The 26834-nt window shown below is 46.1% G+C and overlaps 1 protein-coding gene across 1 annotated transcript in view; it reads right to left on the bottom strand.

Annotated features, from left to right (window-relative positions):
* The window catches only part of LYN (LYN proto-oncogene, Src family tyrosine kinase), an 86855-nt gene that overhangs the window by 7274 nt on the left and 52747 nt on the right, over positions 1–26834 (bottom strand). Inside the window, exons 9-10 of the mRNA XM_049781915.1 lie at positions 24765–24841; positions 290–443 (exon numbers count right to left, since the gene is read on the bottom strand). Coding sequence (XP_049637872.1) covers positions 290–443; positions 24765–24841 — 231 coding nt within the window. The remainder of the gene's footprint in view (positions 1–289; positions 444–24764; positions 24842–26834) is intronic.

The raw sequence follows: 26834 nt of genomic DNA, 5'->3' as shown, positions 1-26834 counted from the left end.
GCCTTGCAAGCAGCCGATCCAGGACCAAAGGTGGTTGGTTCGAATCCCGGTGTCCCATATGGTCTCCCGTGCCTGCCAGGAGCTATTTCTGAGCAGATAGCCTGGAAGTAACCCCTGAGCACTACCGGGTGTGGCCCAAAAACCAAAAAAAAAAAAAAATTATTAAAAAAAATTCTTCTTAGTTCAAATGAACTGATCAATAATGAACTGGTCAATTCTGCTGATAACTGCTGTCACTGCTGCATAAAACACCCCATAAAGGCCCCCCAGATGGGCCCCTGGCACCCACCTTCCCTGGCTGTGTACTCGTTGTCTTCGATTACCCGCGCCAGGCCAAAGTCTGCGATTTTGCACATGAGAGTCTCGGACACGAGGACGTTGGCTGCTCGCAGGTCGCGGTGAATGTAGTTCTTCCTCTCGATGTAGGCCATTCCCTCCGCGATCTGAAGGAACAGAGCAAGCTCTCTCATCTCTGCCTTCAGCACCCACCTCCCCGCAGGGCCAGCCAGGAAAGGTAGTGCAGGGGGAGGGCACTGGCCTTTCAACCTGCTGACCCAAGTTGGAGCTCCAATGTCCCGTCTGGTCTCCTAAGTACTCTCAGGAGTAACCAGAGGCCAAGTGTAGCCTCAGAGCCTCATTGGATGTAGCCACAAAACTAAACGAAAAAATACAACCTGTCTAGAGATGCTTCACCTATATTTTAATTGTCAAAAATATTGAGTGCATGTGTTGAGGCCTTTTGTTTGTTTGTTTGTTTTTTGGGCCACACCTGGTGACTCTCAGGGGTTTCTCCTGGCTCTACGCTCAGAAATCGCCTCTGGCTTGGGGGACCATATGGGATGCCAGGGAATCAAGCAGCGGTCTGTCCTAGGACAGTGTGTGCAAGCCAAACACCCTACTGCTTGTGCCACTGCTCTGGCCCTGTTGAGGCCTTTCTCAAAGCTTCAATATTGGCCACCTAATGGTGCAATAAAACCAGAAGATGCTCCAGGTCACCCTGACTTCGACTTAGGATCTGTACAAAACCCAGGATCTCTAACCACAGGAACCTGACCGCTACAACTGTGATTGTGAAGAGCTTTTCCTGGGACCACAGAGAAAGTCTTTGGGGTTAGACAACTTAGCATGCCTGGAGCCTGGAGTTGGTCTTATGCCAGGATGCTTCATGGGGAAGGTCTCCCTGTTCTTAGGTCAAAGGTTTTTTCCTTTCTATTTACCCCATATTTTGCTGTGCCTATGCAAACAACAACTGCTACCACACACACATCTTTTTTTATTGTATTTTTTAATCTCTTATCTTTAAAATAGAACTTACTAAATCTTCAGCTACTGTATGAATGACTATTGGAGTTACAATGATTTTCACAAATATACTTGCTACTGAACTTTTTCATTTTTCTTCTCTTCCATTTTATTTTTTTAGTTTTTCTATTTCCTTAATGACTTTGCTTTCCATCACCTTGAAACAAATGTATTATGATTAGTTATGTCAACTATGTGATGCATTTTCTTTAAATAAAAAAATTAAAAAGTGGGGCCGGAGAGAGGGCATGGAGGTAAGGCATTTGCCTTGCATGCAGAAGGACAGTAGTTCGGACCCCGGCATCCCATATAGTCCCCTGAGCCTGCCAGGAGCGATTTCTGAGCATAGAGCCAGGAGTGACCCCTGAGCGCTGCCAGGTGTGACCCAAAAAACAAACAAACAAAAATATATTAAAAGAAATAAGGAATTTTAAAAAATAGCTTCCAGGGGCCAGAGAGAGAGTGCAAAGCGGTAGGGTGTTTGCCTTGCCTTTGGCCAACCAAGGGCAGATCGAATCCCTCCATCCCATATGGTTCCCGGTGCCTGCCAGGAAGGAATGATTTCTGAGCACAGAGCCTGGAGTAACCCCTGAGCATGGCTGGGTATGACCCAAAAACCAAAAAAAAAAAAAAAAAAAAAAAGCTTCCATACTGAAATCACTTCCCAACTCATTCTTTCACAGCTCCATGTCCTGACATTTTCTCCTGGGTACAAACCCTTTAAGACCTCTAATGAAAGCTTGCCTGAAGATGCAAATATCCAGATTTTCAGGGAACGGCAGCCGAAGCAAGGGACAAGCCAAGACAAGTGGTTGGCTGAAGCATCCAGGAGGCAGCCTTGGCCAGCAGATGTAGATGCAGGGCGGCGGAAGGAGGCTGCTTAAAAGGTCAGCTTAGAAGCCACACATGGTGGGTAGGGCCTTCCAATAACGCTTCATGTCTCCTGACTTCTACTCACTGCTTGTGGTTCATTTCCTCTCCACTACCCTGAACCCTCAGACCTGCTGCAGGAAGGGGGTGCAGGCTCCGGGCAGGCTGAGAAAGGCCTCACCATCCATCCACCATCATCACACACCACCACCTAGGACTCTATAATTAACATTTAATTCAACAAGCAGTGTCTCAGCTGTCAACCTAATCTCAGTCCTACAACTGGTTTCCACACCCTTCCGGCACCTCCATTCTCTAGCTGGCCTGAGCACAAAGCACAGTCACTGGAGAGGCTGGAGAGAATCCAAAACTTCATTAAGTAGGGGAAAGGAATCTGGCTTGCTGTTTGGCACAGAATCCTGATTATCTTTTGAGGAGACTTCCCAGTGGCAGCCAGGGGGTCACTGGCAGTGCTGCTCTGCCCAGCACTATGCATCCAGCTGATCCCAGAGTGGTACATCTAGTGGTCCTCAAACTATGGCCCACGGGCCACATATTGTATTTGCATCTGTTTTGTTTCTTCATTGCCAAATAAGATCCATGCAGTGTGCATAAGAATTCGTTCATGAGTTTTGTTTTTACTAGAGTCAGACCCTCCAATGGTCTGAGGGACAGTGAACTGGCCCCCTGTTGAAAAAGTTGGAGGAACCCTGATAGGGGTGTGTTGGCAAAGACTGAATGAACCTGAAGCTTTGTACCTGCTGGACACACCAGCCCTTTGAACTCTTTAAATCCCTCACCAGGGGCATAAAGTACGCTTTTGGAAAAAAGTTTTTATTGAAACCATGTGACTTACAAGGTTGTTCATAGTTGGGTTTCAGACATAAAACTAGGTAGGTTTTTTTACAACTAGGTAGATTTTTAAGGAAGAAGAATCTGGTCGTAAAGGCAAAAACACTAGATTATAAAGACAAGAATCAGGAAGGGAAAGGAAAAGAAAGAAAGAAGAGAAAGGGGAGAGAGAAGAAAGGATAGGAGGAAGCAAAGAGGGATTGGAGCAGTAGGTAACGAAGGAACGAAGGAAGAAGATGGAAAGAAGAGTGTTGGTAAAGGCCTTTGGATCGATCCTCATATTGCGATCTGGAGCTTTTCTCTCTTTTTTTTTTTTTTTTTTTTTTTTTTGGTTTTTGGGCCATGCCCGGCGGTGCTCAGGGGTTACTCCTGGCTGTCTGCTCAGAAATAGCTCCTGGCAGGCACGGGGGACCATATGGGACACCGGGATTCGAACCAACCACCTTTGGTCCTGGATTGGCTGCTTGCAAGGCAAGCACCGCTGTGCTATCTCTCCGGGCCCCCTCATATTGCGATCTAATCAGATGTCTCTCGATTGATTTCTTGGGTATTCTTGTTAAAAAGATGTTTCCCCATTGCCACCCCATCTGGATTTTTCCCCTCCCCTTGGGGGTGGGCTTTGTTTATCCCAATAATGGCTACTCAGGAGGCCTGGAAGGGAGGCTGCCATCTTGGCTCCTGGTTCCACGTGTTGGAGTGACTGGCTTGTGGGTGAACAGCTTGCGGTGTGAGTTTCTGGCCTGCTCCTCCTTCCCAACTGCTGTAGATTATTTCCTGCGTCAGAATGGCTATCGACCAGTGTCTCTTGTCTACCTGGATTGGGGACACGCGACTCCTCCCTCTCTGGGGATTGTAGAACTCACAACCCACCATTTCACACCAACGATTGTTGCCTTGGACAGAGAAAATCAAGGTCACAGTGACGAGTCTGCAACCTTCGTGCACTGGAGCAGTGCAGGTGAAGTGACTGTGCCAGGTGGGGCTTGCCCTGTAGGGAGCACTCAGATCACCCTCTGCCATGATGGCCGGGTTGACTGTGGCTTGGGCTAGGAACGCTTGAGTTAGTCCTTCGTCTGTGCAGGTCATTCTGTCCGGAGAAGTCTCAGCAAGCTTGGGCTTCCGTATACAGAAGCGTAGGCTCCACGGGACCATCACCCTCCGGACTTCTCCCCAGGATTAAGTTGTCTCTACTCTCCGGATTCCATGCTCCAACCCCTCTCTGCTCCCACCCCTAGCAATTCACTGTGCATGCCTTAACAGATAGACTACCTCTCTAAGAAGCCCCTCTTGCTTCTCCTCCTCCTCCAGTGGCTCTGTCCTGGGGCTTCCTACGCCTCTTGAGAGAACTGCTCTGAAAGTCACAGGCATGTAAATCTTTAGAGCAACTGGAGGAGCCATGCACTTCCATTGAGGCACTTCCATAACATCCAGAGAACTAGGTACAAGCGGGACCAGTTACCCGAAAGACCCAAAGTCGGATACAAACACAATTAGGTGTGACACTTGAAGTGACAGGCACCATCAGACACTGCTGATTCCTAATAGCTAAAATCAGAAAGAAGCTCACGGGCCCAAGAATAGATGAGTGAACAAAGAAACGCTGGCTTCTCTGTACAATGGTATATCTCTGCAGCCATGAGAAGTCGTGATATTTGCTGATATGTGGATGGATATGGAGAGTGAAATGAGTTAGAGAGAGAGAGAGAGAGAGAGAGAGAGAGAGAGAGAGAGAGAGAGAGAGAGAGAGAGAGAGAGAGAGTGCCAGACACAGCATGATCCCATTGATTTATGGCATATCAAGAAATCCCCAAATATAACAGAAACGAAGGCCCGAGGACTGGTCCTTAGTAGAGCATGCCACAAAGGAAGGAGGACAATTAGGTGGGAGAGGGAACGCTGTAATCATTGTAGACAAGACCTGGGTGCTAACAGGAGGTCAAGTGATATGAGATACTTTCGGTTGAACAGCATTGCAAAGCACATTTCTCCCCCTCCTCCCCCAAAAAAGAAACAAAGAAAGAAAAAGGAACCGGAGAGATAGCACAGTGGTAGGATGTTCGCCTTGCACACAGCCGACCTAGGAGTGGTAGGGGTTCGAATCCCAGCATCCCATATGGTCCCCCAAACCTGTCAGGAGCAATTTTTGAGTGCAGAACCAGGAATAACCCTGAGCGCCGCTAGGTGTGACCCAAAAACAAACAAACAAAAAGATAAAAAGAAAAATAGAAAGTGTCTGTCATGGAGGCAGACTGGAGGGTGGGAGGGAAACAGTGGACACTGCTGGAAAGAAATGGACACTGGTAAAGGAATGGGTGCTGGAATATTGTTCAACTGAAATTCAATGATGAATGACTCTATAGCTTGTGATGAATCAATAAATTTTAAGAAAAAAAAGAATGAGCGCTGGAGAGACAGCACATGGTAGGGCATTTGCCTTGCATGTGGCTGACCTGGGAGGGACCCGGTTTGATTCCCGGCATCCCAGATGGTCCCTCAGCCTGCCTGGGCCAATTTCTAAGCGCAGAGCCAGGAGGAACCCCTGAGCACCACTAGGTGTGGGCCAACAACCAATCAATCAATTAATCAATCCACAAATAAAGTTTTAAGGAAAAAGAAAAGAAAAGCTGTGCTGATACTCTTCCAGAGCTGCAGATCAACAGCACAGCTGGTAGCACAGGCAAAGCCCGGGACCCGGCCGGAGGGACTGTGTGTCTCATTCCTGGTAACAGATTTTAATCACCAGCTTCTATGAAGTCTTGGAACTCGTGAATGTTTGTGGCGCAGCCACTCAAGTTCTGCATGTTCACAACCCGGCTGCATTTTTAAAGATAACTCTGACATAAGAACAGAGCTCAGAGCTGCCTCAAGCCCAGTTTACATTGGCCTTCCTGCCCGTGTCAGAGTGCTTCAAGGAGTTCATATTTCAAAAAATAATACTAGTATTGTGCTCGCCGCGACCAGGATTTAAAACAAGAATGTCAGCCAAGCCGAATGCATAATCGACGTGGGGAGCCAAGTGGCAGCTCCCCGTTATGGCTTGCGGTCGAGAGCATGGAAGGCTGCAGCTCTGCTCTTCCACATCACTTATTCTTTCCTCTCTGTGCTGCTCCTTTCCAGAAGAAAGTCCTGCTCTCCCCGTCCCCGGCTGTCGTATTTACTTTGGCTGAAGTAAATGCCGCTGGATTTCACAACAGCAGGAAGAAACCAGAGATTGTTTTGCTATTGGACTCGAAGATCAATGTGCCTTTCACAGAATATTTTCTCCCTGCCAGGCCAGGATTCTATTCGTTGTTAGCAGGACAGACAGGGCTGTCAGAGGAAGGCAGAGCACCAACTCTGAGGCTGCTGGGGACCAGCAGAAGGCCCCTTCTCTCCTCTCACTATCTCTGAGACAGTTACGGAGTGGTTGAGGAAAGAATGTGTGTGATTCAGAAAATTACTTTGTGACCCCAGATATTTTACTACAAGGATGACTTTAGGGAGATGGTTTGATAAATGAGTTGCTAGATAGGTGTTGGTAATATCATTCATTGGGGCTGGAGAGATAGCACAGTGGTCTTAACCGGGAGGGACCCGGTTCTATTCCCGGCATCTCATATGGTCTCCCAGCCTGCCAGGGGGAATTTCTGAGTGCAGAGCCAGGAGGAACCCCTGAGCTACTGTAGGTGTGGCCAAAACCCAATTAACCAATAAAGTTTAAAATTTAAAAAGAAAAGAATACTCTTTCATTCAACCTAGCACAAGATGTTGCAAAAACAAAACAAAACAAAAACAATGCTGATGGTGCAGAAGAAAATGACTTTTCCAGAGTCACCTCCCACAGGTGAGTGTAATGACCTGCCAGTGAGTTTAACACCCCTTCTCGGTGTGTTATGATTACATTCAGTTCTGTAACTCTTTATGCCAACAGTCCCTAACTTGGGCTGGCTCCCTCGGGAGCTTTTGAACCTTGATAACGGGGTCTCACCCGAATCATCTCTGAATCTGCAGGAGCGGGCCTGGCAAGCCACCCACAGTCCAGGTGGGACCCGTGTCACCAGCTGTGGTCCTAGGCGAGCAGCTGCCAAGTGACGTGGGAGTTTGTTCACAGAACGAGGGAATTTGGACTCTGATCCTGAGGCTACTCAACCAGAACTCAAATCTCCAATAAAATCTGCATGCGTGTGAAGGTGGAGAAACAGGACTTCGAGTTCCTATGCCTTGAACTAAACCATCTTAAGGTTTAAAGTTCTATGTAAAATTGCAACAAAGGGCTGGAGCCATAGCACGGTGGTAAGGCGTTTGCCTTGCATGCAGAAGGACGGTGGTTCGAATCCCGGCATCCCGTGTGATTCCCTGAGCCTGCCAGGAGCGACTTCTGAGCGTAGAGCCAGAGGAACCCGAGTGCCACCGGGTATGACCCAAAAGCAAGCAAACAAACAAAATTTGGAACAAAATCTTGATCCTTTAACACGTCTACACACAAGCTTTTGGGGGGATGTGGGGGACAAGTCAATCCTTCCACTAGGGGGCAGTTCAGAGCTGAGACTAGGAGTTGGTGGAGCAAAGCCTGAGTGATTACTAAGTAAAGGCAGGGGAGCATTTGACTGTTGTGAGTCCTGAGCATAGTTTTTCTTACAACTCAGTAGTACTCCTTTTCTTGCAGGCTCAGAGCAAAGGATTCTCATGTCATCCTGCTGAAACCAGCAGGGTTATCTTGTGTGGGAAATGCATTTACTCTTTGACTTTTTTCCATTTTTCTTAAACCTTTATCGATTGATTGGTTTCTGGGCCACACACAGCGGTGCTCAGGGTTTACTCCTAGCTCCACACTCAGAAATCACCCCTGGCAGGCTGGGGGACCATATGGGATGCCAGGGATCCAACCTGGGTCTGTCCCGGGTTGGCTGTGTGCCAGGCAAAAGCCTTACCACTGTGCTATCATTCCGTCCTCCCTGGACCCATGATTTCTTTTCTTTCTATTTGTTTTTAAATATATATGTCGTTATTTAAGCACCATGATTACAAGCATGTTTGTAATGGACCCATGATTTCTTAAAGTGCCTGTTGGTCCTAAGGCAGTAGCTAAAAACACCTCTCAACTTCATGCCGATCTAATTCTGTGCTCGAGTCTGGATGTGAAGCAACTATAGATATGAATAATAATAATAATAAGAATAATAATAAGAATAATAAGAAAAGCATCTGCCTGACCTAACCTGAGAACAGTCAAGAAAGATGAAAATGTGAGTTATGAAGTCCTGGCTTAAAACTCACTGGTTTGGGTGTGGACGTGCTTTGCATTTCTTATATTCTGGTCAAACAGCCCAGCAAATGAGCGAATTCTCGGTTCCTCTTTTGGACTGGGCGTGGGAGGTGAAGGTGGGGCTAACATCTGGCCAGGCTTAGGACTGACTCCAGGCCCTGTACTTAGGGATCACTTCTGGTATGGTTTTTGGGTCACACCCGGCTGTGCTCAGGGGTTCCTCCTGGCTCTACGCTCAGAAATCACTCCTGGCACGCAAGGGGGACCATAGGGGATCTAGGAAGCAAACCCTGGTTGGCCTTGGGCCAGCCGCATGCAAGGCAAACGCCCTACCACTGTGCTATCTCTCCGGCCCCAGGGACTACTTCTGGGAGCACGTGGGGATACCATATGTTTTCCTGGGGATCAAACCCAAGTTGTTTAGTATATGGTGATGTCTGAATGTCTATACTATCTGGCCCATTTCAGTAAAAATACGAGGCATTTTTCTCCCCCTGATGGTGCGTGCATTGTTTATATATAGATATACATGTAGCATGTAGTCATACAGGCTGATGCAGTGCAGATACACACATGTCTATGTTGACATATGTCTGTATGTACATGTATATTGACATGTGTCTATGTGTGCATTAACAGATGCACGTGCGTATAGGCGCATAATATGTGTGTTGGTGCTGCTTTGCATGGGCAGAAGGAACTTCTAGAACTGAAGGCTGTACACCAAAGTGATATTTTGGTGAAAAAACTGCTCTTGACAGAGGAAAATGTTAACAAATGATGGTTCCAAGTAAAGGATTATTTTATCTTACAGGCGCTAAAGATGCAAACTTGCAGACTGCAGGACGAGTGGTGAGAGGACTTTTGCGGTGAACCTGAGGAGAATGGAGCAGCCCAGCTTTGCCAAGGAGCTCCCAACAGTAGGGCCCCATTGGGGTCCAGAGACACACATGTCACAGTGTCACGCCAATGTGCTGACACACTGAGCAGGACCCAGAGCAAGTCAAAACAATGCTAGTTCTCTCAGATGAAATCCAGTTGGGCAGTTAGGCACAGTAGTTCTGTATGGCTAACTGACATTTGTGTTGGGACACATCCGTACCTAGATCCATGATTTTACATGTGAAAGTCTGTACACGCAAATGCATCCAAACACATGGAAAGGGTTCAGAAGCCTGGCTCCTCCCAGCTTTCCTTTTTCTTTTCTTTTTGTTTTTGTTTTTGGGCCACACCAGGGATGGTCATGGGTTACTCCTGGCTCTGTACTCAGAAATTGCTCCTGGCTAGGGGCACCATATGGGATGCCTAGGGATCAGACCACGGTCTGTTTTAGGTTAGCACATGCAAGGCAAATACCCTACTGCTTGTGCCACCACTGCAGCCCCTTCTTTTCTTTTTTAATTTTTTAATTTTTTCCAACAGAACCACAGAACTTGAATCATCTTGTTCTGCCTCATAAATTGAGGAGAAAAAAGTGGTACCAGGAGCAAAGAGTCTTATGAACATTGAGTGGAAATTAAAAAATGATCAGACCCAAGCCAGTCAATGACAATAAAATCAAGAGACCCAATCTACATCCAGCTATACACAAAATGGACCAGTTACACTAGCAGTCCAGAGGGCTAAAGATGGAGGTCTGGGAGGCATGCTGAGAAGAGTAGTGGAGGGAGGTCAGCATTGGTGGTGGGAATGGCCCTCTTCACTGTCACTATGTGCCTTAGATAGAACTGTCAAAGACTTGTAATTCATATTGGTCACAATAAAAATCATTTAAAAAACATAAAGAACGACAGCTGCCACTCTGCTCGCCACTCTCTGCCAGGTGCACACACACTCAGATGTTGGTAGCCACACCGTTAGGAAGAGCAGGTGGGCACACTACACACAGTACAAGGTCTCTGGTGCTCTCTGACTTACAAATAGATTTTTCCAGAATGTTAAACGAGACCCAGAGTTTCGGAGGCAGCGAGGTGTGCATCCTCCTTTGTGATTTTCTCCATGACCAGTGCTTCAGTTTAAAGTCTCTCAGGAGGGGCCGGAGCAATAGCACAGTGATAAGGCATATGCCTTGCACGTGGGTGACCCAAGATGGATGGTGGTTCAATCGCCAGCATTCCATATGGTACCCCGTGCCTGGCAGGAGCGATTTCTGAGCGCAGAGCCAGGAGTGGCTCCTGAGCACCGCCGGGTGTGTCCCCAAAACAAAAAAAATAATAATGATAATAATAATAATTTTTAAAAATGGAGTCATGGAGCTAGACCACTGTGAGTAGGACCAACCCGGGTTCAACCTCTGGCATCCCACATGGTCCTCCAAACCTTCCAAGCATGATTTCTGAGCACAGAGCTATGAGCACTGCTGGGTGTGACCTCCAAACAAAAACCAGCAAAAGTCTCTAATGAAGGTAAGCAACAGGTAGGAGCAACCCTCACATAGCTCTGCCTGGAATGATGCCAGGAAGCATAAAAAGCAGATCAAGCCACTTTCAAAGAGAAACCAATTTGCCTCACCAGAGGTTCTGATAGAGGTCTGAGGAATAGCTAACAAACCTTCGCCCTTGTGTCTCAGGCAACTTTAGAGGAGATAAAATTCATGGTTTCGGGGCCGGAGTGGTGCTGCAAGTGGTGGGGCATCTGCCTTGCATGCACTAAGCTAGGACGGACTGAGGTTTAATCCCCCGGCATCCCACATAGTCCCTCCAGCCAGCAACGATTTCGGAGCCAGAGCCAGGAGTAACCCCTGAGTGTCACCGGGTGTGGCCCAAAAACCCCAAATAAATTTTTTTTCATGGGTTTATGTGTTAGCAAAGAACTCAGATCATGCCTCTTGCATGGTTCTTTCTCATTCACGGGGCTCATAGGATCATGCTTCATCCTGTCATCTCAGGCTGTCAGCCCTTGAGGTTCCAGCAGACAGGCTCTGCTCCCCACGTCAGCAGCTGGGCTCTTCCCCATACATGATTTTGTGCATGATCCTCTGTGCTGCGCTGGCTCTCCAAGAGAATCCATGAGGTCAAATAATGGAATGCTTGTCTGGACAGCCTCGTCTGGCAGGTCTTGCTTTCCTGGTCTCAAATTCACCTAATTACTATCTTTTTTTTTTTTTTTAAGAGAAATTGGCAAATTACAAACTCTTATGCAGGGAGTTATTTTATTTTAATGAGAAGAAACCCACATTTGAGTCAGAGAAGGGAGGGCATAAAGAATGAAAGGGACCTAATGAAGGGCCTCAATGTGATCTTTCAAGCAAAGTTAAAATCTACCCAGGAAATTCCAGGCTCAGTGAGAAACTGGAACTGAAAACACAACCTGCTGTCGCATTAATTGGCCGAGAGGAAAACATTTGTCATCTAGACAAGCAGAAAGAGGCCGAGCAAGAAACCAGCCCAAAGGCAGGAAAGAAGGAAAATCTGGTTTCCGCGTGGCTTTACTTAATTCTCACAGGCATTGTCTGCTTCCCTGGTTAGAGGCGTATTTCCTTCCTACACGTAGGGAAAGTGCATTTTAGAGAATTACTTTCAAAGACTCCACGACGCTTATGAAATAATGATTCTATTCATAGCCTGGAACTGGGCAAACCAGGAGTAACTGGGTCAGACTTCAGGCTTGCTGAGGGGTCAAGTGGAATAGAAAGGAAACAACGTTGAAAATAGTTGAAGGAGGGGCCGGAGAGGTGGCGCTAGAGGTAAGGTGTCTGCCTTGCAAGCACTAGCCAAGGAAGGACCGTGGTTCGATCCCCAGCGTCCCATATGGTCCCCCCAAGCCAGGGCCAATTTCTGAGCGCTTAGCCAGGAGTAACCCCTGAGCATCAAATGGGTGTGGCCCGAAAAAAAGCAAACAAAAAAAAGAAAATAGTTGAAGGAGGGGCCAGAGAGATAGCATGAAGGCAGGGCGTTTGCTTTGCATGCAGAAGGACGGTGGTTCGAATCCTGGCATCTCATGGAGATCATATGATCTCCCGAACCTGCCAGGAGCAATTTCTGAACATAGAGCCAGGAGAAACCCTTGATCATCACTGGGTGTGGCCCAAAACACACACACAAAAAAAAAGAAAAAAAAAAAAGAAAAAAATCCTTGTTGAGATATTTTTCTACCTTTCATATTTATTGATGTTCTATTTTGGACCCTGTCCCGCTAATCCATAATCTGGATGAAGGAGGAGACTAGAAATGTTACTGAGTGACTATGGGCCAGCTTTTCTTAGCAATTTGGTTTCAGTCTGCTCTGGTTAGTATAATTTTAGTAATTTTGAAGAAAAGAAAAATCACTAACTAAGAATATTACTCTAATGATGACAGATATGATGAGGACAGACATGATGACTACCATGTGTTGGCTGCTAACCCTGTCCAGGATGCTTGTCAGGCATTTATATTTTTATAGTCCTTAAAATAAGCCTGTGAAGAAGACAGTATCAGAAAGACAAGAAATGTGAACGAATCTCAGATCATCAAAAAATAGGAAAATGGGGGCAGGAGCAGTGGCTCAAGTGGTAAGGCATCTGCTTTGCCCATGCTAGCCTAGGATGGACCAAGGTTCGATCTCCCACCCCCCTCCAAGTCCCATATGATTCCCCCAAGTCCAAGAGTGATTTCTGAGCACATAGCCAAGAATAACCCCTGAGAGTCAATAGGTGTAGCCCAAAAAACAAAAACAAAAAAAAAAAAGAAAAGAAGAAAATGATAACAATAAGGGATTTCTTTTTGTTTTTTGTTTTTACAATAAGGGATTTTTGAGTTGAAGTTTTTTGTAAGGTGGAGGTTGGGCCACACCTGAGGGTGCTCAGGGCTTACCACTGACTCTGCACTTAGGAATCATTCCTGGTGGGCTGAAGTGATAGCACAGCAGTAGAGCATTTGCCTTGCATGCGGTTGACCCAGGATAGACCTGGGTTCGATCTCTGGCATCCCATATGGTTCCCCAAGTCAGGAGTAACCCCTGTGGCCCAAACAAACAAACAAAAAGAATCACTCCTGGCAGGCACAGGAGACTATATGGGATGCCGGGGACCAATAATGGATTGGCTGTATACAAGGCAAACACCCTACCCATGATATTCCCTCTCTGGCTCACTCGAGTAAGTTTTGACATGAGACTTGGACCTCTGCATGTGTGGTTCTGTGTCCTTGCTAGAGCTGGGACTAAGTTCTAGGAGCAGTGGACAGATGGCCACAGTCCACACTACTGAAAGTTTCCTTCGAAGCAGGCAAAATAGAAACAGGTGTCAGGATAGATGTAACCATACCAGACTGCAAAGAGGTGACGAGAACACACAGCAGGCACAGGGACTAAAATATTTCCGTTCCCACAAAATATCTTCAAGCATTGCGTTTGAATTCTATAAGACGAGAAGAATCCCCACGCAAAGACCAAATTCTAGCTTTTCAAAATAATCCCTTGCTTATTTGTCTTTCAACAGATTAGAAGGAAATCTGTAATGAGACCCGAGACGTTCCAGATAGAACCTGAAACCTATGTGCTCTAATCTTTATTTACCTGTAAACCCTTTGAAAAGGAGTCCGTGAAACAATGTGTCCAGGCACCATGCCTGCAGAAGCTGGCTCTCCATGCTCGTCTGTGCATTTTTTGCTATTCTCAGAGATATGGGAGGAGGATGTGAGGCTCGATGTGTGAGGGTAGGGGGCTAAGGAGAAGGGGTGGGTAGTGGGGATAGATGATGGTTGAGTCTGAGGAAGAAGCACCATCAGGTACTTGGCTCATTGTGAAGAAACCTTCCATGCCCACCACTTTACAGAGTGATCATTGGGCTTGACTACCAGGAGTGAGAGAGAGATCGAATGACACAGATAAAGAAGACAGATGAAAATAGAAAATTCTATTTTCATCCAAGGTGGAGTCCACCAGATTTGCGGAAAGGTCCCATACGCAAGGTCAGACAGTGTGGGGATGATATTCCAGAGACCATAGAATGAGGATCAGGAGAGCCAATCCGTGGTAGAAAGCTTGCCACAGAGAGTGGAGATAGAGAAAGGTCTACTATGAATGGAACATACCTGGCACCCCTTCACTAACAGACCACAATAGGGTTTATTAACAATCCATAGCATAGTGGTTTGTAGCGCAAACCAGTGTCATACAAGAAGACAGACAGAAGTAAAATGCCTGCCCCAGAAGCAGGCAGGGAGGATGTGGGGAGGAAAGAGGGTACTGGGGAGGGTAGGAGGGAAACTGTTGACATTGACGGCAGAAAATGTCACTGGTGAAGGTTGTCATGCATTATATAACCGTAAACTTTCACCATCGGATTCATAAATATAAGATGAAAGGCTTGGTCAGGGCTGAGAAGAAAGTCAGTGTTCCATGGAGGAGTGTCAGTTGAGAAGACAAAGTCAGAGAAAGTTCGGGAGTGGTGCTATGCATAGATGGCCCCTACCTGGACACTAAAACTGGCCCTTTGGGAGGCTGTGAGGTGGCTCAGTGAGCAGGGCACACGCCTGGCTTGTGGGAGGCCCCACATTGGACCCCTGATATCACAGTCTCATTCTAGGGTGCTGCTCGGCGTGGACCTGGTGACTGAACACGAAATAAAACAAGGGCTAGAGTGATAATACAGCGGGGAGAGCACTTTCCTTGATTTCCACCTTGGCACCACAATGGCCCTCTCAGCCCTTAGCACAGGGCAGAAGGTCAACCCTGGGCCCAGAGAGATAGCACAGCAGCATTTGCCTTGCAAGCACCCGATCCAGGACCTAAGGTGGTTGGTTCGAATCCTGGTGTCCCATAGGGTCCCCCGTGCCTGCCAGGTGCTATTTCTGAGCAGACAGCCAGGAGTAACCCCTGAGCACCACCGGGTATGGCCCAAAGTGGGCACTGCTGAATATAGCCAAATTCTGCAAGGAGTGACCCCTATTTTTTTTTTAAAGACACTATTACCTCAACAAACTTGGCAAGATCCATTCACCGACCTCTCTCTACCTACTCTACTGGCACTAGAGGACACAGGCAGGATTTCTTTTTTTTTTATTTTAATATCTTTATTTAAACACCTTGATTACAAACATGATTGTGGTTGGGTTTCTAAGGGCAGGGCCAGAGGCAGTGCATCAGGGAGCTGTGTGCTGAAACTGAATTCCTTGGGTATCCAGAGCTTACATAGAATGAGAGGCCCCCAGTTTTGCCTCTTTGTCCAAGCCTGCAAACACCCAGACAGAACAGATGGCAGGCATATGACAGGACAGTTGAGAGAAAGGAGAAGGATTGGACAGAGGGTGGAAGGGCAGGTTGGAGAAATAACCCTGAAGCCGCTTCTAGGGCTACAGAAATGAAACTTTTGGGGGGGGGGCGTGGGCACACCTGTTGATGCTCAGGGATTACTCCTGGCTCTGCGCTCAGACCATATGGGATGCCAGGGATTGAACCCAGGTCTGTCCTGGGTCAGTTGTGTGCAAGGCAAATGCCCTACCATTGTGCCAGCACTTCGGCTCTGAAATGCAACTTCTTTTTTTTGTGTGTGTGGTTTTTGGGTCACACTCGGCAGTGCTCAGGGGTTACTCCTGGCTCCATGCTCAGAAATTGCTCCTGGCAGGCACGGGGGATCATATGGGATGCCGGGATTCTAACTGATGACCTTCTGCATGAAAGGCAAACACCTTACCTCCATGCTATCTCTCCAGGCCCGAAATGCAACTTCTTGAGGTGGCAGCTGGCTCAGGCTCTGCTAAACACCCAGAGGCTGTGACCTGCTCCCCAAAGAAACTGGGACAGCACGTTCCAGGAACCCATGTGGCCTCAACAGAAACTCAGAACCCAACAAATTACACCTCCATGGGGAGCAGTCATTTGTATGGATTCAACTTTCATGTAAAGAATATATTGTACATAATCCCATGAGCCTTGTAACACAAAGACTTAAGTTTTATAACTTAAAGGTCTCCCTTTTGAGGGTTGGGGAGAGAAAGAGCGAGAGAGAGCGAGCATGAGAGAGAGAGAGAGAGAGAGAGAGAGGGAGGGAGAGGGAGAGAGAGGGAGAGAGAGAGTGAGCAGAGGAAGGACACTTGCTTTGCATGTGGCCACCCACGCAAGTTTGATATTTTGTTTGATGATTTTTGGGGGGGTCACACCAGGCAGTGCTCAGACATTACTCTTGGCTCTGTGCTCAGAAGTCGCTCCTGGCAGGCTAAGGAGACCATCAGGGATGCTGGGATTCGAATCACTGCCCGTCCCGAACTGTGCAAAGCAAACTCCCTAACACTGTGCTATCTCTCCGACCCCTGTTTCATGATCTTCTGAGCACAACCAAGAGCCCAAAAACCAGCATGAAAAATACAAGTCACGCTCTAATCTTATTTCATTTTTCTTTCCATAGAAACAGATTTTACAGAAAATGATCATGCACTTTCCTAGAGGGACTCACAGGAATGAGGTGGTTTTAAGAGGAAACAAAGAGAGGGAAGAAGAGGGGAGGAAAAGAAGAGGAAGGAAGGGAGCCGGAGAAGTGGCACAAGTGGTAGGATGTTTGCTTTCCATGTGCTGACCTAGGACGGACCATGGTTTGATCCCTCAGTGTCCCACAAGCCAGGAGCTATTTCTGAGCACAGAACCAGGAGTAACCCCTGAGCGTCACCAGGTGTGGCCCAAAAAGAAAAAGAAGAAGAAGGAGGAGGAGGAGGAGGAGGAGGTGGGAGGGTTGGGCAGGGGTGTGTTTTTAGAGGGGGGCTGGGAAATAAGTGTGAAAACAAGAAATGGGTTTCAGGAACTGGGAGCAGACAGCAGAGTCAGATGTCTGGAATTCAGAGAAACCGTGACACGGCAAAGGGCCTAGAAATTTCTCCCAGAACTGACTTGTCCTTCTGCATGGGACAGCCTTTCCTTTGGAGCACTGCTCCCAGCCACCAGGCTCCGTCCCTTGGGCATCTGTGTCTCTCTCAGTTCTGCTCAGGGCGCTGTCACCTCCCACCTCAGGGACTTTCCACAGACAGACCCAACCCAGTCTTCCAAAACTCTCTTCAGCTCCTGGACCCCCACCACCCTCCCTTCCAAACCCCACACTCCTGTTATTGGAGCATTTGAGTGCTGGAGAGGCATCTGGACCTGGGTGTCCCTTGATTTCTTTTTCTTTTTTGGATTTCTGGGGTTGCTCCTGGCTCTGCACTCAGAAATAGTTCCTGACTTAGGGGACCATATGGGATGCCAGGAATCAAAGTGTGTCTGTCCTAGGTCAGTGTGTGCAAGGCAAATGCCCTACCACTGTGCTACCACTCAGGCCCTGCCCCTTGATTTTCTTTTTTTTGGGGGAGGTGGCACACCTGGTGATGCTCAGGAGTTACTCCTGAGAGTAACAGAAATTGCTCCTGGCTTGGGGGACCACATGGGACGCTGGGGATCAAACCACGGTCCATCCTAGGCTAGTGCTTGCAAGGCAGACACCTTACCACTTGCGCCACAGCTCCGGCCCTCCTTTGTGTGTGTGTGTGTGTGTGTGTGTGTGTGTGTGTGTTTTGGTCACACCCAGCAGTGCTCAGGGGTTACTCCTGGCTCTATGCTCAGAAATTGCTCCTGGCAGGCACGGGGGACCATATGGGACGCCGGGATTCAAACCGATGACCTTCTGCATGAAAGGCAAACACCTTACCTCCATGCTATCTCTCCGGCCCTTGTCCCTTGATTTCTAAAATAAAAGGTAAAACTTGTCAGGGAGAATATTAACCCCTCCACTCCTTGTCCCTTCCACCCCTCCTAAACTCCAGTTTAAAAACCAAACTAGGGCAGGAGCAAGAGGGGTGGAAGGGACAAGGAGTGGAGGGGTTAATATTCTCCCTGACAGTGTATCTTGAAAATTCATTCCCTGAGTAGAAAAAAACCCAACCTGTAATTTTCAGCTCAGGTGTCTCCACCTTTCTGCTTTCCCCCACAGCTCCAAAGTCAAGGAGCACTGTTTCTGAGAGCTAGACCTCTGAGGGCAATCGCACTGAGTCAAACAACAAAACAGCAAAGGGAGAAACCTTCAGGAAGCCAGCAGAGAGTCCCATGGTTTCTCAATAGACAGTTAATAGTCACATATTTCCATAAAACAGACCTATAAATATATTGAATATTCCGAGGTGTGTGTGTGTTGCAAATAGCACCCACTGGCTACCAAAATTTGAGATTTTCTTAGTCCTGCAATACCTGTTGATGCCTTTTTATTTCTTACTATTTTGTTTTATTTCTTATTATTAACATATAATACTATAATAATTATTATTAAATAATTATTTAAGTGTTCTTTATTTATTTAAAGAAAGCACTGACCAAGCGCTTTCTTTCCCATTAGTACCCTCTGTAGCTCTCCATACAAAGTCACAGCCTATTTCTCCTAGTTTGCAGAAAGAGGAAGTCACCATTCCTGCAGGATAGTTTATATCAGGAAAGTGAGAGTGTCCAATCACGGGTGCTCAGAGTGACCTTGGTGGTCAGACCATTCTGGGCAGAAGGGCGTGCAGCCTCCGTTCATTTATGAGGTCGATGATTCTCTCTCCAGGGCTCTTCTATGGATGCCCCTTTGAGGCAATTCCCATCCTTTCAAGCACCCAGAGTCTTGAAATCACCGAGCATAAGAGCCCCCAGGCACAGTGGTGAGAAGGAACACAGTGCAGGAGGAATGTACCTGTGGGTCAGTGCGAACTAAACTTTATTCCTAAGTCTAGGTCTCCACTGGTGGTGGAGTATGTTCAACAACGCCATGCCAGTTGTCCTTATTTACATTAGCTTAAGTTTTTAAACTAATAATGGCTGTTAAACAAGGGATTGAGACTAATACTTGATATAGATAGATAGATACATAGATACATAGATAATAGATAGATAGATAGATAGATAGATAGATAGATACAGCTGTAGGGTGTTTGCCTTGCATGCAGACGACCCGATTTGATTTCCGGCACCCCATATGTTCCTCCAGCCTGCCAGGGGTGAATTCTGAGTGCAGAACCCAGAGTAACCCCTGAGCGCTGCTGGGTGTGGCCCAATAATCAATCAATCAATCAATATGAATAAATAAAGTTTATAAAAAAAAGAAAAGAAAATAGGAATCTCACTTAAATTTTATAAAGAGACAATAAGAACAGACCCATGTTGGATAGTAGCTACAAATGTTCTAGAAACTTCTCAGGATATGCTTCCAGATACTTCAAGTCTGCCTTACCACCATCAGAATGGTGGGTCCCAACCCAAGTTTATTCCTGGGTCTATTTAACGTTTTGTCAGTCAGCAGATAGTAGACTAAGGGAAGACTAGAAAAGCTCTGATGTTAAGGCCTTATTTAAAGAAGGTCCTTTAATAAATGGAGAGATGTTGAGATCCGCTGTATCCTCCATATTTCCACTCATGTCTCTTTACCATGACGACTAGGAGACAAGATAGATCTTGAACATGACCCCATGAAGTAGAGAGATCTATGGCTTGGTGAGAGAGACTTTTCTTTTGTTTTGGTTTGGGGCCACACCAATGCTGCTCATGCCTATTCCTGCTCTGTAACTCAGGAATCATGGCTGGTGGGCTTGAGAGACCATATGGGGTGCCAAGGACTGAACCTGAGTCAACTATGTCTATGTCTATGTCTGTCTATCTAATCTGTCTGTCTCTCTCTTTCTCACTAGGGTCTAATCATGACTGGGTGTATCTCAAAACCTACCAACCAACCAAAGAAAGAAAGAAAAAGTTAAAAAACACCAATAATCTTGATGAGCAAATTCAATAAAGAGGGGGAAATGCATATCAGCATAATGTCTGGAACAGAACCATCCCAGGAGCAAATCTAGTTTCTGGAAAACCAGGAAGACACAGGAAAAGAATTAGTTATCCAGAGTTAGAAGACCCAGGATTGAGACAGTCAGTCAGTCTCTATTTATCATCCATCCATCCATCCATCCATCCGCCCATCTGTCCGTCCGTCCGTCCGTCCGTCCGTCCGTCCGTCCGTCCGTCCGTCCGTCCGTCCATCCATCCATCCATCCATCCGTCCATCTGTCTGTCCATCTATCTATCTATCTATCTATCTATCTATCTATCTATCTATCTATCTATCTATCTATCTATCTATCTATCCATCCATCTATCTAACATCTATCTCTCTACCCATCATCTATTTATCATCTCTTTCTATATCTCTTTCTAGCCATCAATCATCTATCTATCTTCAAGCTATTACCCTCAAATTATATAACAGAAGTTAAAATGTTTCTCAATTAGAAAAAGCTAAAGAAATATTGCTAGCTATCATGATTGTTTTCATTCTTGTGGAAAATTAAGTGTTGATTTTCCTTTGAAATTTTACTGATGCTTTACTGACATATTGTTATAGTAAATTTTGCACTTCAGGGATGTGGCCACGAAATAGCCAGAAACATTTCGATTCATTTTCTGGACCCAAAGAAAATGATTCATCGGCTAAAATGATTTCTTTGGCCATAGAACTACAAGTAAAGACTCATCTATTTTTTTCCTCTCCTATTTTTAAAAGTCTCTGAATCCATTCCAACTTCTGCTAAGGGAAATTCTCACATATTTTCATCCCTTCTTCTTCTTTGCTTCAGAGAAGCAAAATCTGGACGGGTGGAACGGCATTTCCTCAGAATGTATGGCCCCAAAGCATGCAACTTCCTCCCCACAGGGATCGCCTTCCTGTTTCAGCACACCATTGCTTCATCCACCACAGAAGAAAGGCAAAGCCCTGGGCAACTCAGCTCTTGCCAGGATTTCTTCACTAATGGTGGAGAGAAATGGGTGTGGACTGAGAGACGGTGCACGTCTGCACTTAGAAGAGCATCTGAGAATTCATTCTGTGACAGGAAGTCCTGAAATCAGCTTCTCACATGCCCTGAGAGGTGGTCATGTGTTCCCATCCCACTTCCTGTTTTAATGCCAGTATCTCTGAGGGGACAGTGAAGGGAAGTAGGTCTTGGGAGAAGGAAGAGGAGGCCAGAAAAAGACCTTGGGTAAAGTCCCAACGCTGTCCTTCAACCTCTTAGTCACAGAAAGGGGCTGGGACAAAAAAAAAAAAAAAAAAAAAAAAAGAAACCCGGTTAATTTCTACCCCAATCTCTTACTGAGAAATACTACTAAATTTAACCAAGTCCTCCAGTGAGCACCTAGTTTCCTAGATCTTTGGATAAATGTACAGAGGAGAAAAAAAAATATATATATATATATACTTTTTTGGTTTTTTGGCTACTGTTGATGGTGCTCAGGGGCTGCTTACTCTAGGCCAGTTGCTTGCTAGAGGAGAAAAAAATATCATCTATCTATATGTCTATCTGTCTCTGTGTCTATCCATCCATCTCTCCATCCCTCCAACCATCTCTATCATCTATCTATCTATCTATCTATCTATCTATCTATCTATCTATCTATCTATCTATCTATCTATCTATCTATCTGTCTGTCTGTCTGTCTGTCTGTCTGTCTGTCTGTCTGTCTGTCTGTCTGTCTGTCTGTCTGTCTGTGTCTATCCATCCATCTTTCCATCCCTCTACCCATCTATCTGTCTCTATCATCATTCTGTCTTAAATGGTCAAAAGGAAATCACTATAGAGGTAAGATGTCTCCTGGGAAGTCTGAGGCTGGTGAAGACCCTGGTTGAATCTGGGCACTGCCCCACAGGCCTCTGCACAATGCAGTAACTCTGCTGGTTGGGATCTCTAGAGCCAGAGCAACACTTGCCAGCTTTAGTGCTCGATGGCCAAGTGGCGGTGAGCACCAGGACTGAAAGTGCAAGAGCCCTGACATTCAGAAACAGCCATGAAGGGGCGGGGGGTGGGGGTGGGTATCGACATAGCACCATGAGGAAAGCGCTGGCCTTGCATATTGCCAGTGGGGTTGATCCTGTCATCACCCCCAATGACCCCTGAGCTCCTCCTGGAGTGATCCCTAAGTGCAGAGCCAGGAGTAACCTTGAGCACCACTGGAAGGGCCCCAAAACAAAACAGAACAAAACAAACAAACAAACAAACAAACAAAATAAAGAGAAGGTTTTATAAGAAAGGTATAATCCAAATCAAAATACCCACATGACGGAATTAAGTCACTGCCCAGTGTCTTCCCCGTATCTATCATTTCTCCCTCCAGAATCTCAGGTACCAATTAGATCCTGTGACAGATGGAACAACCACAACCTTGCAGACCCCGGTCACACATGTCAACTTCCATGTGGAAATTCCTCAAGTGTCCTTTCCAGCAGAGACTGGCCACACTGCCACCTGAGCAGGGGCCCTCCTTGTTCATCTGGGCCTAGGGTGACCCACCAGATCAGACTTCCTCTACTTGCAGCTCTTTCTGTACACGACAGGGAGTGCTTGGCACCTCCAACTCACCCTTCATCATTCTGAAGTGGTTTTCAAGCTGTGATCCTGGCGCCCTTCCACGTCGTAAGCAACAAGATTCCCCATTAGTCTATGATAAAGAACTCTAGACTAAGACGAGCCCAAACCCTAGTAAAGTGGCCTTTTCCACTCCGAGCTGAAGGCAGAGAAAGAGTTAACTCAGAAATGAAACCAAAGTTGGTGCCCTCACCCAGGAATAAGGAACTAGGGGTTGAGTGAGCTTGGAAAAAGCCAAAAGTCTAAATCAGAGTATCCCCCCACCAACAAACAGGATCTGTCTCAGAGACCCCCCCACAACCAGGGTTCGAATTAATAGTATCTCTACATAGCCAAGGTTGAGCCAGAAAAATCAGTGATGAATTAAGACAGCTATACAATGAAATGATTGTTCTCTTAATGTTCTGTGACTGTTTGGAATTCCTATATAAACTGCTTGAAGACTGGACTCGGGGTCCTTACCAAAACTCCCTTAGTTGGATGAGGCTCGAACCTCGGTTAACCAAATAATCTCACTTTTGTAATCTAATTTTCCCAATTAGTGGTCTTAATTGTTAGCTAATTAACAATAGGAGGGTCTGAGAGAAGTGGGATTAAGAAGTGAAGCTCAGAGGGGCCGGGCGGTGGCGCTGGAGGTAAGGTGCCTGCCTTGCCTGCACTAGCCTAGGACGGACCGCGGTTCGATCCCCCGGCGTCCCATATGGTCCCCCAAGAAGCCAGGAGCAACTTCTGAGCACATAGCCAGGAGTAACCCCTGAGGGTCACAGGGTGTGGCCCAAAAACCAAAAAAAAAAAAAAAAAAAAAAGAAGTGAAGCTCAGAAAGCTCAATCTATTCTAGACCTTCTACAAGATCTCTCATGCTGGGGCTGGAGAGATAGCACAGTGGGAGGGTGTTGCCTTGCGTTCGGCCAACCCGGAAGGGATCTAGTTTGACTCCCAGAACCCCCTATGGTCCCCTGAGCCTACCAGGAGCAATTTCTGAGTGCGGAGCCAGGAGTAACGCCTGAGCATAGCCGGGTTGACCCAAAAACCAATCAATCAATTAATAAGTAAAGTTTAAAAGTAAAAAGATCGGGGCCCGGAGAGATAGCACAGCGGTGTTTGCCTTGCAAGCAGCCTATCCAGGACCAAAGGTGGTTGGTTCGAATCCCGGTGTCCCATATGGTCCCCCATGCCTGCCAGGAGCTATTTCTGAGCAGACAGCCAGGAATAACCCCTGAGCGCCGCCGGGTGTGGCCCAAACAAACAAACAAAAAAAGTAAAAAGATCTCTTATGCTACTTCAAGCTTTATGAGATTTGGCTTACCCAACACAAAGTCACCCAAACCGGTCTCAAAAAAAAAGGCAGACTACCAAAGAAGACACACAAGGCTGAAATGTCAATAGTGAAGATCTTTCAGCATGCACTCCCTTGATCTACTAAGCACAACACTGGGCTTTTGAAGATCTTTCTTTTGCCTTTAAATACACGATAGAAAATAGAGGATTCTGAAGAGACAGCACAGCGGTAGGCGTTTACTTTGCATGCGACTGACTCAGGAAGGAACCTGATTTGATTCCTGGCACCTCATATGTTCCCTGGAGCCTGCCAGGGTGATTTCTGAGTGCAGAGCCAGGAGTGACCCCTGAGTGCTGCTGGGTGTGGCCCAAAGACCAATCAATCAATCATTCAACCAATATAAAAAAAAAGAAAAAGAAAATGTAGGATTCTGAAGTAAAACTTGAAACTTTTCTGCCAGTACTAGGAATACGATCAATGACTATTTCTCAGAATCTGAAAGATATATTTGACAAGAACTTATCCGTAGTAAGGTAAGAAAGGAATAGAATTCCATCGTCAAGAAAACAAAAATGTCAAAGTATCAGTCCCTGGGTCAGTAAGTTAAATATCACTCATCATTGTTTGTAAGAGGTGCTACCCCATGCAATCGCCTGTCCAAACCAGGGCACAAAAAGGGGTCCATGAGGCGCATCATAGTGACTGAAAAGATGACAACCCGTCCAAACTCAGCACAAGAGTTGAGCACATGTCATGATCTTTCTGATTGCAACCCTAATGCTATCTCCATAAATCATCATAATTATGACTCGAGTCCACAGACAAGCTGTTTCCCTGGGCAGCTTCCTCCCAGGTCTGACCAAGGAAGGTTTTGCAAACTGCTGCCCCTTAGTACTTCACCTGAGCTGAAAAGTCGATGAGCTTGGGAAGGAGTACTTTGCCGCCTTCGTCGCTCTTCAGGAAATCCAGCAAACTCCCTGTGGAGAGAGGCAGAACAAGGTCAGGATGTTAAGAACACAAGAAAGGGTCAGAGAGATAGCACAGCAGTAAGGCTTTGCCTTTCATGAGGTAGATCTGGGAGGGACCGAGTTCGATTCCCAGCATCCCATATGGTCCTCTGAGCTTGCCAGGAGTGATTTCTGAGTGCAGAGCCAGGAGGAACCCCTGAGCACTGCCGGGTGTAGCCTAGCAATCAATCAATCAATTAACCAGTCAATAAATAAAGTAAAAAAAAAAAGACAAGAAAAAGTCAATATAAAATTCAATGGTCACTATTATGGTATTATGGGATGGTAGCTGAGGGGGATAGAAATGATTGGCTTTGCATTTAAATGTGGTCATATTGTCTCTTCTGAGAGAGGTCAAATCCATTTACCTTTGACCTGATGTGAAAGGTTACATAAGCTCCTGGTGACAAATGGTGACCAGTGTCTCTGATTTTATCAGTATTAGTATCTGAACAGACAAGTCTCAGAGCACCCTGTCCCTGCTGTCTCAAGGTCAGAATTGCCCCGTGATCTCCTGAGCTTTTTTGGAAGCAGAAACCAGAAAGTTGGCGGTAAAACAATAGGATAGAGGCTGAGATGCCATCCTGGGTTTGAGTTCCGGCACCTTATAGGGTGCTTCAGGAGCCATCACTTAGTGATTTCTGAGTGGAGAGCGAGGAATAACACTTGAGCATCTCTGAGTGTGGACCAAAACAAAACAAAACACAACACAAAAAAACAAAGCATACTCAGCAAGTCCTCAGTATATTTGATTAGACTTGCTTTGGCCTTTGTGAGCCAATGCACAGAACTTCAAATGGCCATAAGTGCTCTATGAGTACCTGAGGACCTTTGCTTGTGAAAGAGTTACCTCAAGTGCCTGAGCCATAGCACAGAGGGGCGGGTGTCTGCCTTGCAGCTGAACCCGGTTCAATCCCTGGCATCCCATAGGGTCCCCCAAACCTACCAGGAATGATTTCTTAGGACAGAGCCAGGAGTAGCCCCTCAGCACCGCCAGTTGTGACCCCCAAACAAAAACAAAATGAAACAAGACAAAAAAGTTACCTCAACAAATGCCTAGTTTCTTTTCTTTCTTTCTTTCTTTCTTTCTTTCTTTCTTTCTTTCTTTCTTTCTTTCTTTCTTTCTTTCTTTCTTTCTTTCTTTCTTTCTTTCTTTCTTTCTTTCTTTCTTTCTTTCTTTCTTTCTTTCTTTCTTTCTTTCTTTCTTTCTTTCTTTCTTTCTTTCTTTCTTTCTTTCTTTCTTTCTTTCTTTCTTTCTTTTTTTTTAAATCATAGGGCATTCAGTCATTACTCCTGGCTCTGAGCTCAAAACCTACTCCTGGTAGTCTTAAGAGAATCATATGGGACTCCGGGGATCGAACCCAGGCCAGCTGTGTGCAAGGCAAACACCCTCCCTGTTGTGCCATCCCTTGGGCTCCAAATGTCCTGTTTTGTGAATCTTCATTTCTAAATCAAGATCTGCTTCCCCCCATGACTTAGAGGACTAGCCTGAGTAGTTTTGGGCAAGTTGGTTACCTGGTAGAGTTCCTAGAAAAAGGACTTGCCTTTGTAGCTTAGAGTAAGACCCTGAGAGGAATGTATCTGACGCATGGGCCACAGACTTGGAAAGGAGAAGGGCTCAGTTCTGCTACCACTTCCCTAGCCCCCACTTAGCCCTGAGACTACAGAAAAGATGAAGTGAGATCATCTTGGAAAGCATATGACGTTCAATCCAATATGTACTCAGTGCTTGGTAAAGGTCGGATATTTTTATAGAGGAAATTCCAATTATATATGTGATACAGAATATTATGTATTAACTTGATAATTTTTAAGGAACTGAGACCTTGAGTCTGCTTTTGAATCCTTGCACATTAAGGTATTCTTTTTTAGGACTAGGTATTTTAGTATGTATGGTTATTATTTATTTATGTTTTTTTTGAAAGTAGTGACTTTTGGGGAAGACCTTTGAGTAACTAATATT

The sequence above is a fragment of the Suncus etruscus genome, chromosome 10, assembly GCF_024139225.1.
Source record: "Suncus etruscus isolate mSunEtr1 chromosome 10, mSunEtr1.pri.cur, whole genome shotgun sequence".
NCBI classification, from domain to species: Eukaryota; Metazoa; Chordata; class Mammalia; order Eulipotyphla; family Soricidae; genus Suncus; species Suncus etruscus.
The sequence above is the reverse complement of the archived record's forward strand: the minus strand, read 5'-3'. Positions and strand labels throughout refer to the sequence as shown.